At 46.1% G+C, this 13,423-nt stretch overlaps 1 protein-coding gene across 7 annotated transcripts in view; it reads right to left on the bottom strand.

The window, feature by feature from the left end:
- Window positions 1-13,423, bottom strand: part of bahcc1b (BAH domain and coiled-coil containing 1b) — a 303,723-nt gene that overhangs the window by 241,255 nt on the left and 49,045 nt on the right. For 6 of the 7 annotated variants that reach the window (XM_078401266.1, XM_078401265.1, XM_078401267.1 and 3 more), the window contains exon 3: window positions 1,556-1,654. The exons of the other annotated variant lie outside the window; for it this stretch is intronic. In XM_078401266.1, coding sequence (XP_078257392.1) covers window positions 1,556-1,654 — 99 coding nt within the window. The remainder of the gene's footprint in view (window positions 1-1,555; window positions 1,655-13,423) is intronic. 7 annotated transcript variants of the gene reach the window in all.

Here is a 13,423-nt window from a genome sequence, read left to right as displayed (position 1 = left end):
CGGTCCACCGAGTCCGTGCCGACCAGTGATCGCCATACACTAGCACTGCCCTAGACACCAGGGACAATTTACTATTTTTACCAAAGCCAATTAACCTACAAACCTGTACGTCTTTGGAGTGTGAAAGTAAAGTGGAGTATCTGGGGAAAACTCACATGATCACAGGGAAAACGTTAAAAACGACATAAAGACAGCACCCGTGGTCGGGATCGAACCCAGGTCACTGACGCTGTAAGACAGCAACTCTACCGCTGCGCCACCGTGCCGCCATATTGTACTGTCGTACAGGTAAATAAAGTTCGACGGTTATGGCTGATTTCAGTTCCGGGTCGAGTTTGGCACTTTGAATTTTGCGTCTGTGAATGGAAGGCTAATTACCAATGGTGGGAAAACAACCTTCTTTGCATTTCAGATCATGTACAGCAGCAATCCCCTACAATAAGCTCACAATGTGAAAGATTGCCGTCACCCGCGCACCTCTGACAGCCCATGTACGCTGCACAAACCCTTGCCTCCGTACCCGCAAATCACCTATCGACAAAAGCCGCAACAACTCCTCAAGCAGCAGGTCAAGTAATTAGACTCAATCCCCCAATTGTTACGGCAGATGGTGTCAGACACATCCCATGGTGTCACACCCGACATCAGACACGCCCCAGGAGACGACCAACGCAGGCCTGGGCTGTTTTCTTCAGCACTATTCCTGCAGAGGAACCTGATTATGCTGGTTCACGGATCAGAAAACGCCATTGTGGATGTACGACTGCGTGCCTCCTGTTGCAAATTGCCACATGGACTAATTGTTTTCCATGCCAGCTCTCATGCACTTGTATTGCTCTGGTGTAGCTGGGAGAAGTTGGATCGTGCGGTTGCAAAGCACACCTGTCCTCGGGCACTCTCAGTTCAACCAGGCTTTAATAGCACGGTAAGGGGACTCCCCAAGCAGATCCCAGCTGGTGCCGAGAGCCCAACTCAGGCAGATCCACTCAGATGTGTTCTCATCTGCTCTCCTTCGGGCTTTCCACACAACCTCTCCGCACCAGAGTACCTGAGCCCAAGCTCACAGCTCTCGTCTAAGCACCCTCCACACCAGCCAAAAACAGGTCCTTTGGACCAACTTGCCCACACCGGCCAACGTGTCCCATCTGCACTAGTCCCACCTGCCTGCAATTGACCCATATCACTCTAAACCTGTCCTATCCATGTATCCGTCTAAATGCTTCTTAAACGTTGCGATGGTACCAGCCTCAACTACCTCCTCCGGCAGCTCGTTCCATACACCCACCAACCTTTGCGTGAAAAGGTTACCCCTCAGGTTCATATTAAATCTTTCCCCACCCGCCTTAAACCTATGTCCTCTGGCTCCTGATTCCCAAACACTGGGCAAGAGACTCTGTGCGTCTGCCCGATTTATTCCTCTCGTGATTTTGCACATCTTCTTTCCTCTCGGCACCAATCGCCCAAACTCACTCCACACATCCAGGCATCAACTGCTTCACTTATCCTCACAACAACCATTGATTGCAAGGGCCGGTAAGAAAAACTGGGGTCTTACCTTCCACACCCTCAAGATCGGCTGCAGGAGGCATTCCCGGGGCACAAAGGTTGAAGAGTCTAGGACCAGATGCCATGCCATCAGAATAAAAGGAAGTACCTTTAGAAAGGAGATGAGGAGGAATTTCTTTAGTCAGAGGGTGGTGAATCACAGACGACTGTGGCAGCCATGTTAACGGATATTTTTACGGTGGAGATTGGTAGATTCTTGATTAGTACGGGTGTCAACGATTATCAGGAGAAGGCAGGAGAATGGGACTGAGAGGGAATGATGGGCTGAATGGCCTAATGCTGCTCCTATAATTTATGAAGATGGTCGGGCGAGGAGAAGGACGACGGTTCGGGGTTGCCCTGTTAAATGCTTCCCTCCTTGAGGGAAGCTGGAAGAGAGAAGGAGGGGCAAGATTAAGCCTCACGAGTGATAGGTGGATACAGGTGAGTGGAGTTTTGATAGTCAGATGGACAAGGCCAGAGACGCAAATACAAAAGATCTGAGCTAAGGAGAGGTGCAAACTGTGAAGCCCGAGGAAGGAATATTAGTCAGGGGGGGGGGGGGGGGGGGGGGGAGAGGGAAAAACGTGTGAGTTCACAGGGGACACAGGGAAGGGAGAGGGGATCTTTCGCTTTTAACCCGAGTTCCATTCCAACAGAGAGAAAAAATGCTTTAAATGGGGAAAGAAAACTTTGAGGACTATGCTTTATCTTTTAGCTTTACCTTAGATCTGTGCCTGCCCTGTCCATGATGGGATTCTTCTAAGACTTATCAAAGGTCAATATTGTTTGAGTGAGATTAGCACTGTGGTTTGGAAACACAGCAGCAAAGGGATTCCCTCTCTCCAAAATCAAAAGCCTACAGTTCATCCAACCTTCCTCGTGGACTCTGCTCGACACAACCATAAGAATATGCCTCAACCCACAGTGTCAACAATAGGCGATAAGCAGTGGAGAAAACAGTGCACAACAAATGGCATTTCACCAAGCGTAGTCAATCCTCTCTTTGTTCCGAGTGGAGAGGAGCACTGTACTGCTCCAGAGCTGGTGAGAGATGCAGACAAAAATGCTTTCTCTTTCGCTGAATCTCAGGGTCTCTTTGTGGCTAGAAATTCCACGTCTCATGTAAACGTGCATTAGACACGTGCTGCAAGGGGACCCAGCCTCTATTAGTGTGAACCTCACCTCCTCCGACCACATCTACTCTATCCGTTGTTTGGACTTTGGAGATACAGCGTGGAAACAGGCCCTTTGGCCCACCGAGTCCACTCCCACCAGAGGTCATCCCGTACACTAGCACTATCCTACACACACAAGGGACAATTGCAATTAACATAAACTAATTACCTACAAACCTGCACGTCTTTGGAGTGTGGGAGGAAACTGGAGCACCCGGGGGAAAACCCACGTGGTCACAGGCAGAACGTACAAACTCCGTACACACAAGCACCCTTAGTCAGGATCGAACACGGGTCTCTGGCGCTGTAAGGCAGCAACTCTACCGCCGCGCCACCCCTCAGTGTGGACTTCCTATATATATCGACAAGACCTAGCGCAGAGTGGACGATCGTTAGGCTCAACACTACGCTCAGTCGGCCTTGGCCTAAAAGATCTCCCAGTTGACAAACATTTTAACTCCCCTACCCATACCAACCTTTCTGTCATGTCCTGGGCTTCCTCCATTGTCAGAGTGAGGCCAAACACAAATTTGAGGAACAGCACCTCATATTTCACCCCGGCAGCTTATAACCCAGCTGTGTGAAAACTGATTTCACTAACCAAGTAACCATCTCTCTCTCTGTCTGTCTGTCCGTCCCCCGTCCCCCGTCCCCCGTCCCCCCCCCCCCCGTCATCCTGCTAGTTCCACAGCTCATATCCCTTCGTTAGCACTTCTTCCACAGCCAACAATGAACCATTGTGGTCTCCACCTTTCTTTGGCCATTGGTGCCGGGCTCTGACTTGTTCTGGACCTCGTCGTACCTCGTTTCCCTCACCCCTGTCTCTCAGTCTGAAGAAGGCTTGCGACGCGAAACATCACCTATTCCTTTTCTCCAGCGATGCTGCCTGACCCGCTGAGTTTTTTTAAAGTTTTAGAGATACAGCGCGGAAACTGGCCCTTCGGCCCACCGGGTCCGCGCCGCCCAGCGATCCCCGCTCATTAACACTATCCTACACACGCTAGGGACAATTTTTACATTTGCCCAGCCAATTAACCTACATACCTGTACGTCTTTGGAGAGTGGGAGGAAACCGAGGATCTCGGAGAAAACCCACGCAGGTCACGGGGAGAACGTACAACCTCCATACAGACGGCGCCCACAGTCAGGATCGAACCTGAGTCTCCGGCGCTGCATTAGCTGTAAGGCAGCAACTCTACCGCTGCGCCACCGTGCCGCCCCTTCCAGCATTCTGTGTCGATACACAGGGAGGAATGCCACACAAAGCTGACTGATGCACCTGGCATTTGGATATAAGGAGCAATGCATGGCGGTGGATATGGCTGTGCACAACAACTGCGCCTCATTTCAAGAGATGAGCACAAGTAGCTTAACTTTGCCTGAGCGTGCTGCCATGGTTGGAGTCCAAATAGCCAGGTACACAAAGGGGCTGGACAGTCCGTTTTTCCCAGCTCTCAAAATGAACAGGAAGGAACTGCAGATGCTGGTTTATACCGACGATAGACGCAACGTGCTAGAGTAACTTAGTGAGTCAGGCAGCATCCCTGGAGAAAAAGGATGGGTGACCTTTCGGGTCAGGACTTTTTTTCTGACTTCGTCACCCATCCATTTTTCTCCAGAGATGCTGCCTGACCCGCTGAGTTACTCCAGCACTTTGTGACTATCTCCCAGCTCCCAAGTAGACATCGACATGACAGAGGTGAACACCCAGGGAGAAAAGCAAAGTGTTTGCTCACTTCCTCAATCATCCCTACCCCAAAAATAAAACCTGTGTGTGGCTGCACCTGGAAACTGTTGAGAACTCTGCGGTCGATCGCTGGATTGAAATTACATAAAGTGCTGGTGTAACTCAACGGGTCAGGTGGCATAGGACATAGATGGGTGCTGATTCAGGTCGGGACCCTTAGTTAGTTGATTAGTTTAGTTAATTGTCTCATGTACTGAGCTATGGGCCAAACACGGGTAGGAGGAACTATTGTAGACGGGCATCCTGGCCAAAATCAGCTCAGAAGTTGGGCCGAAGGGCTTGTTTTCATGACCCTATGACACTGCTGTTGTTATGTATATAGCTGAGAAAATCATTCAAAAACCAGATAAAGATTTGTGTTGAACTGTGTAGAAAATAACTGCAGATGCTAGTTTACACCAAAGATAAACACAAAATGCTGGAGTAACTCGGCGGGACAGGCAGCATCTCTGGATAGAAGGAATGGCTGACGTTTCAGGTCGAGGCCCTTCTTCAGACCCGTATCAGTTCATGGGAAACGTCTTCCATAACGGGGCATTTAGGTACGCCACTTGTTTCATATTTCTCTTGTCTCCCAGCACTGCAGGTGTCAAACCCTGTGCGTTTGTACTCGCTTAATTGCGCAAACTACACCTTTGAACCTGGACGATAAAGAAACAGCAATTATGTGCGATCTGTTTTGTCAGGTTTGGGCTGGGAGATGATTGCTCACTATTCAGAGCTCATTTTTATCCAAGTAAACTGACCCCAGCTGCCAGCAATGCTTGGCTGATGTTGGCCTGCCTTATGACATAGAACTATGCCAAGACGAGACAGGTGAGTTTCACTTCCCTAAGAAGAGCAATAGCCCGATTTGCCGTATTGTCTTCTAAACAGTCAAAATATTTAACCTGTTTTCCCAGCCTTCATCTTGCGGAGGTTTTTGAGAGGAAAATGGGAGGATGTAAATGCCACTGCACTCCCTCGCCCCGTGTCCCAGTGATGGGTCACTGCTCCACAAACCACTGCGGAGACCATCCGAAAATCACGCACAGGGATGAGAGATAGAAATAGATCAGCTATGAATGAAAGACAGAGTAGACTCGATGGGCTGAATGTCCTAATTCTGCTCCTGTGCCTTGTCAACATGAACTCCAGCTGAGAAACAGTGGCAATTTTTCCGCTAAAATTTAAGAACAACATTTTTGTTCCTTATTGTTCATGGTGTATGTAACTTCATCAACAAAAGGATCCCTGCATTTTCTCTCCCTCTCCAATTGTTCTCAGCTATCTGCATTAGTCAGAGTCATATATCACAGAAACTGGCTATCATGCAAAACATTTGTTTTAATTTGGACGTTTATCTGATATAATATTCAACATCAACAATTAATGGAGAGTCACGATTCACCACAGAAAGTATGATTATGGCTGAACATCAATAGTTTTAGTCCAACTCAGCAAGGACATTAAAGCTGAGATTGATAGGTCTGTGGTGACCCCTGAGAGTTAGGCCACTCCTTGGGCGAGCCCTCGGCACTGAGACTGACAGGGTCTGGGCACTGACCAGTCCACGGGGTTTCTCCAGCAGGGGTTGTGGAGAGAGAGGAGAGTGAACATGTGCGCTGGCAGCTTGCTGTGTTAATAAAGCCATCCCGACTGGACTAACCTGGCGTCCAGCCTTATATCGGGCCAAACCGATCGCTCCCGCTACAGGTCCTTGATTAGCAAGGGTGTCAAGGGTTACGGGAAGAGGACAGGAGAACAGGGTTGAGAGATAGAAATAGATCAGCTATGAATGAAAGACAGAGTAGACTCGATGGGCTGAATGTCCTAATTCTGCTCCTGTGCCTTGTCAACATGAACTCCAGCTGAGAAACAGTGGCAATTTTTCCGCTAAAATTTAAGAACAACATTTTTGTTCCTTATTGTTCATGGTGTATGTAACTTCATCAACAAAAGGATCCCTGCATTTTCTCTCCCTCTCCAATTGTTCTCAGCTATCTGCATTAGTCAGAGTCATATATCACAGAAACTGGCCCTTCAGCCCAATTTGCCCACGTGACCAAGGTGCCCCATCTACACTGGTCACACCTGTCTGCATTTGGCCCGTATCCCTCTAAACCTTTCCTGCCCATGTGCCGATTTGTACCAGCATCTGCAGTTATTTTCTTATACTGCCTGTCCAAATGTATTTTAAAAACATCATTATTGGTTCTCTCATCACAATTTGTCCATACTACAGACTAGATGCATCCTAACTGTTGCTGTGATCCATAGGCTGTGTGCATGCCATCGTTGCCAAAATACTAAACCTGCATTAAAGTCAGTTTAGTTGGGTGAGAGGGGATTATCAGCCTGGCTTAAGTCACCACGTCCAAGGTAACAGGATACAAAAAATGTTCTCATCCAGAATACATACAACGTCTGAGTTCAAATTATCAAGTTCATACCAAAATTACTTCGCAAATTCATGATTTAATATTATCATCACCAACAGCATCAGCATTTGATTGTAATTCGTGTCTAGAATGTCAACGGGGGAGGGGGGGTTGAAAGACAGAAAGATGCATAATCAGTGAGTTTGTCCGAGGTTTTAGAATTCATAGTTTGTCCTATATTGAACCTTCCACAATCATTAAGGAGGGACTCGACCCAAAACCACAGCCATCCTTTCCCTAGCTCCCACCCCCCTCCTCCGCCCCCTACTTTCAGTCCGAAGAAGGGTTCCGACCCGAAACGTCACCCACCCTTTTTCTCCAGAGATGCTGGCTGACCCGCTGAGTTACTCCAGCACTTTGTGCCTGTCTTCGGTGCAAACCAGCATCTGCAGTTCCTTCCTACACATCTCTAAAGTCCTGCCTACAAAAGAAATGATGTGAAAGTCACTCCCTGTCTTTGTTCGTTAACTGGATATAACAGTGTACAGTTACAATTACTGGATATAACAGTGTACAGTTACAATTACAATCTGCCCCACACATATTGAAATGGAATGAGGACATTAGACTTCCTCAGAATGCAACTGAATAAGTTTTAATCAAACTGGGCGATTTCCCAATTATATACTACACGAGGGGCAAAATAAATTAGCAAATGAATGACATATTATTGATTTCTCTGCCATGTTAAATTAAGAGTGTGGGCCCTTTCTGTTCCACCCACATCCCTGAAGATTTAGGAAGAATTAAAAATTCATTACGAACACCTGTTTTAACCACCTTGGTCCCTTTCAACTAGAATCGTACAATTCATTAATACTTAAAGGTTTTGGATTTGCACGAATACCTTTCTTTATTCAGAAGCCTCTTTCCACTGTACGCATTTCATAACTATTACCCAGCCCCTTGTCCATAATTATGTAGCACGGCATGTCATTTGTGATAGGGATGCCGGTGCCACAAGTTGTTATTAAAGCAGTAAAGACCACAAATTAAATCAATTAAGTGCACGTTCAGAAAATACTAATTAGTAACGTTTGAAACTGCATCATCTCTTGCTTACGAGCCTTCAAGGACATCTGAAACTGGACACCATCATAAAAGAAAATGATATTTCAAAAGAATGTTTGGAAAATGAATGAGTCATTCAACATTTGTCTTACTTTGAATATAATGGATGCTGGTACAGTCGTTACTCTGACTTCACTTTTAGTTTAGTTTTGATTAGTTTGGAGCTACAGCGCGGAAAGAGGCCCTTCGGCCCACAGTTCATGCGGACTATCGATCACCTGTTCACACTAGTCCTATGTTATCCCAATTTCGCCACAGGAAACCCATGTAGTCACAGGGAGAACGTGCAAACTCCACACAGACAGTACCAGAATTCAGGATCGAACCTAGATCTCTGGCACTGTAAGGCAGTAGCTCTACCAGCTGTGCCACCCTTCTGTGAATTATTTCTTTTAATGGCTCTACAAATATAGTTTAACAAGCATTTATTAACTTTTCCTTCAAACGTTAGTTGTTTTATATCTGTTCTATCAAACCAATATCACTGTCAGCTACTCGTTACTCCAGTTTATCAATGTTTCTGTAATAATATATGTAATTAAGTTTGGGTATTTTTAGTTCTTCAGTTGTTAATACTTACTTTTCCATAGTTACACCATTACCTATTGAAGAGAACTTTGCATTATATAAAACTCTATTTCTATATCTTGTTAGCTTCTATTGTGCAAAAGCATTCCAACAAAATCGTATTCTAATAATACGACATTATATTATTGAGATCAAGAAATTGCTTCTTAATCTCAGTATGTTCATATCAAATTGAAACATACATGTTAATGGCATTTATTAGACTTTTAGAAAGGCATATGGATATAGAGGGAATGTACATTAAATGTAATAAAATGTCGTAGATGCCTTAGAAGACCATGACCAAATAAAATGGCTGCCATGCTTGATCAACGTATTCAAAATATCAACGTTTCCTCCAGTTACTGGTCCAATCTTGAGTGGGTCCGGCAGCATCTCTGGAGGACATGGACAGGTGAGGTTCCGGGTCTGAACTCAAAAAGTCACCTATCTATGTCCTCTAGAGATGCTGCCTGACCCGACGAGTTACTCCAGTACTTTGCGTTTTGCTTAACGAATAGGACTTGTTCACTGGTTGCTAAGGAGGAGGATATTGCCAGACGGGCATGAATTGACTTCCTAACAACATGGGGGAAAATCTTGGGACAGGGAACCACTGGAGGCCCATGTTGCAGCAGTTTCATAGTTCCACTCGCCCATGGAATGGACAATGGATAATAACCACAGCTGTTTCCCCCACTGCCATTTGCGACACAGCCTCATCAAACATCTTCCTTGTTAACTTGACATTTCAACAGGCAGGACAGCTTTAAGTCCTGAGTGCAGATTAACTTTTGAAAATTTTTGATTGGAAAATGTTAGATCCAAGAATGCAAGTCTGGCAGAGTTCTAATTCTCGATACAGGTCCACCACCGATTTTCCGCAGCTGGGCGTCTCGAGCCCCTCCTTTAATCTGGACAAAATTCCCTGGTGTGTAGGATATCGTTAGTGTACGGGGTGATCACTGGTCGATTCGGACTCAGTGGGCCATTTTCCGCACTGTATCTCCAAACTGAAAGAAACTAATTGCCATTGCGGGCTTTAAAGGGTTAATACAGCTCACAGCAGTCACAGAGAATGCTAATAACTTCCTCTGGACCCATGCAGCTTTAAGAGTCTGAGAATAATTCACTGTGGAAGTTCGGAAGTGATCTGAGTTTCGAGGATGCACTGCCAACTACCGCCCACATCAGGCCTAGTGCCTACAGAATAGCAACGAGATGATTCTACTGGATGTGGTTTACATTCCTACACCTACAGTCACAGCAGTCTCCACACCTGGCCTCGCTGTCTTCAGGCTACAATCTGAAGGCCAGCTCTTTCTATCTCGTGCCAGCTCCTGACAGCTCTTTGAAGCAACGTATGGCTCAGCGTTATAAAGCTGGAAAGCAGAGCTCCCCAAACAACCTCCGCTGTTAACCATCTCACTGCTGTTACTTTCGATTTCATCTGATAAACCTTCGTATTCTCTTGAAAAAAATCTCTTGTGTTGCATGAGGCATCCAGAAGACATTTGTCTTTGGAGGCAGCCGCTGAACAGGTGAGAGTGTTTGGTTTTAGGTTGAAGTTTATTATTGTCTCATGTACTGGGGTACAGGGAGAGGTGTTGGAAGGAACTGCAGATACAAACTGAAGAAGTTGTCGACCCAAAACGTCACCTATTCCTTTACTCCTGACCCGCTGAGTTACTCCAGCAACTTTTTGTGTCTATTTTCGGTACAGTGAAAGGCTTTGTTTTGCATGCTATGAATCAGATCAGATAATCTAAAACATAAACACAATCAAATCAAACTCAAGTACATTAGAGGGAGCAAAGGCAAAGATACAGAGTGCAGAATATCATTCTCAGTATTGTAGCGCAGTAGTTCTGTAGATAAAGTGCAATGCCTGCAATGGGGTGGAGGAGGTGTAGAGGAAGGTATTCTACATTCTGCTTAATTTTCGCTGCAATGATTCCTTGGCCAGGCGCTACAATAAAATTCCATTTATCATTCTACATCCGCACATTCAATCCCACAGTTTAGTTTTGTTTAGTTTATTATTGCCAAGTGTACTGAGGTACAGTGAAAAGCTTTTGTTGGCGTGCCACCCGGTCAAAGAAAATACTACACATGATTACAATCGTGCCATCCACAGTAGACGAATAAAGAAAGAAGGCCACAACATTTAGTGCAATCGTTTCACTGGAATCAAATGTGAGGTGTCGCATGCAACAGGTAGCTGATATTTGCACAAGCATTTATTACCTGCGACCTCAAAGATGATTATTTTTCCCCTTCCCAAAACGTTTGTCCATGTTGTCACATCTATTATCCCGCAATGTCCCCTCTCTCAGCAACCAGTGAACAGAGTCCTTTCAGGTACTATGCTCTGAACTAGGTGGTAGCTCCAGAAGATTTGGTCACCTTGCTCCGAGAATGCTCCCACTTCCACCTTGCGAGTTAAAAGTCATTTTTGGAATGATTTTGTCATGGTTGATTTGTTGACTGTCTCCACCTCTCCCCCCCCCCCCCCCCCCCCAAACACATTATGGAGACCTCAGCACTCAGACCGGGCAACACGGTGGCGCAGCGGTAGAGCGTTTCTTTACAGCGCCAGAGACCCAGGATCGATCCTGGCCACGGGTGCTGTCTATACGGAGTTAGTACGTTCTCCCCGTGACCTTTCACCGGTTGCCATGGTTTCCTCCCACAATCCAAAGACGTACAGGTTTGTAAGTTAATTCGCTTTGGTAAAATTGTAAATTGTCTCCAGTGTGTAGGATAGTGCTAGTGTGCGGGGATCGCTGGTCAGCACAGACCCGGTGGGCCGAAGGGCCTGTTTCCATGCTGTATCTCTAAACTAAACTAAACAGTTAATCTGGAAAGTATTTGCCACTGTGGAAAATACTTCTCACTATGTGTAAAACTCAGGGAATGTTGTTTGCTTTAACTGTCACCCCAAACCAATGACATTTCAGTGAAAGAATTTCTAACTTTACCAAACACAGGAAGCTGGTTTCCCTGAGTGTGTGTGTGCAGTTCCAGATCAGACCACTATTCAAGTCTCACACATCAGTTGTGAGACGTATAAAAGATGAATCCTTGCCAGATGAGTGGTCTGATTCCCACGCAAAGCAAACTGTTTAAGAAATTATTTAAAATACAGGGCGCTGGACCCTGTAACTAAGAACTTAAAAAACACTAAATGCAGAAACAGAATTGATCAAATAAGTATCCATGGACCCAAACAGTCTTTCCAGGTGAGGCCTGCACCTCCTCCAACCTCAACTATTGTATCCGCTGTTCCAGATGTCAACTTCTCTACAGCGGCGAGACCAAGCGCAGGCTCGGCGACTGTTTCGCTCAACACGTCCGCTCAGTCCGCCTTAACCAACCTGATCTCCCGGTGGCTCAGCACTTCAACTCCCCCTCCCATTCCCAATCTGACCTTTCTGTCCTGGGCCTCCTCTATTGTCAGAGTGAGGCCCAGCGCAAATTAGAGGAACAGCACCTCATATTTCGCTTGAACAGTTTACACCCCAGCGGTATGAACATTGACTTCTCTAACTTCAGGTAATTCCTCTGTCCCTCTCTTTCTCCTCCCCCTTCCCAGTTCTCCCACTAGTCTTCCCGTCTCCAACTACATCCTATCTTTGTCCCGCCCCCTCCCCTGACATCAGTCTGAAGAAGGGTCTCGGCCCGAAACGTCACCCATTCCTTCTTTCCAGAGATGCTGCCTGTCCCACTGAGTGCCTCCAGCATTTTGTGTCTATCTTTGATTTAAACCAGCATCTGCAGTTTTCTTTCCTAAATAAGTATGATGTATGAAGGAACTGCACTTGCTGACGCGTTTCTTCTCGCCACAGATGCTGCCTGTCCCGCTGAGTGCCTCCAGCATTTTGTGCCTATCTTTGATCAAGTAAGTGAAGATTATGATTCTCCAGTAACACCGGAAAGTTGTACACAATCCCACTCCACTAGATATCGAGTACGATCAAACCCAGCATCTAATCCGGATGCCACCTCAGTATATTTGCCACACTGAAAAGGTCAGAATGAATTGATATATTTGCTGATGAGGGGGGAATAAATAGTCATACAGCACGGAAACCGGCACTTCAACCCAGCATGCACATGCCGACCAAGGTGCTCCATCTACTCTAGTCCCAACTGCCCGCGTTTGGCCCATACCCCCCCCTAAACCTTTCCTATCCATGCACCTGTCCAAATGCCTTTTAAATGCTGTTATAGTTTCTGCCTCAACTACCTCCTCTGGCAGCTCATTCCGTACACCCACCACCTTTTGTGTAAAAATGTTGCCCCTCCGATTTCTGTTAAATCTCTCCCCTCACCTTAAACCTATATCCTCTAGCTCTGCCCTTATCAACCTTTATGGTTATAATCTTTCTGTAAAGGTTGTCATATTCGGGGTTTTTTTTAAAACACATTTCTTTGAGATATTTGAATGGAACTGACTGTGGCCTAGTGTCAGTCGGGTAAAAAATGTTCTACATCACATTTTAACAGTGACGGCACGGTGGCGCAATGGTAGAGTTGCTGCCTTACAGTGCCAGAGACCCAGGTTCGATCCTGACTACGGGTGCTGTGGATGTGGGTCTCCCTCTGATGATGCTGACTGCCTTTTTGAGACAGCAATTCCAGTGGATCCCTTCGAAGATGTGGAGGTTAGAACCCGTGATGGATTGGGCAGTGTTCAAGCACAGTTTTATTGCGAACGGAGTTGCATTTGATCAGAGAGGTAAGTTTTTCTGAGCATCTTCAAATGGGGGGGTAGAGTCAGGAAGATGCTTAGGCTGGGAACATCAGAGGATTGGACTATTGTAAATGAAAGACACCAGTGGTAAAGCATTTAAAATCAAATTTGGAGAAGAGGGCGGAATTATTTGAGCAGA

Source organism: Rhinoraja longicauda, chromosome 6 (assembly GCF_053455715.1).
Source record: "Rhinoraja longicauda isolate Sanriku21f chromosome 6, sRhiLon1.1, whole genome shotgun sequence".
Taxonomy (NCBI): Eukaryota; Metazoa; Chordata; class Chondrichthyes; order Rajiformes; family Arhynchobatidae; genus Rhinoraja; species Rhinoraja longicauda.
Note: the sequence above shows the minus strand (reverse complement) of the source record. Positions and strands in the feature narration are given on the sequence as shown.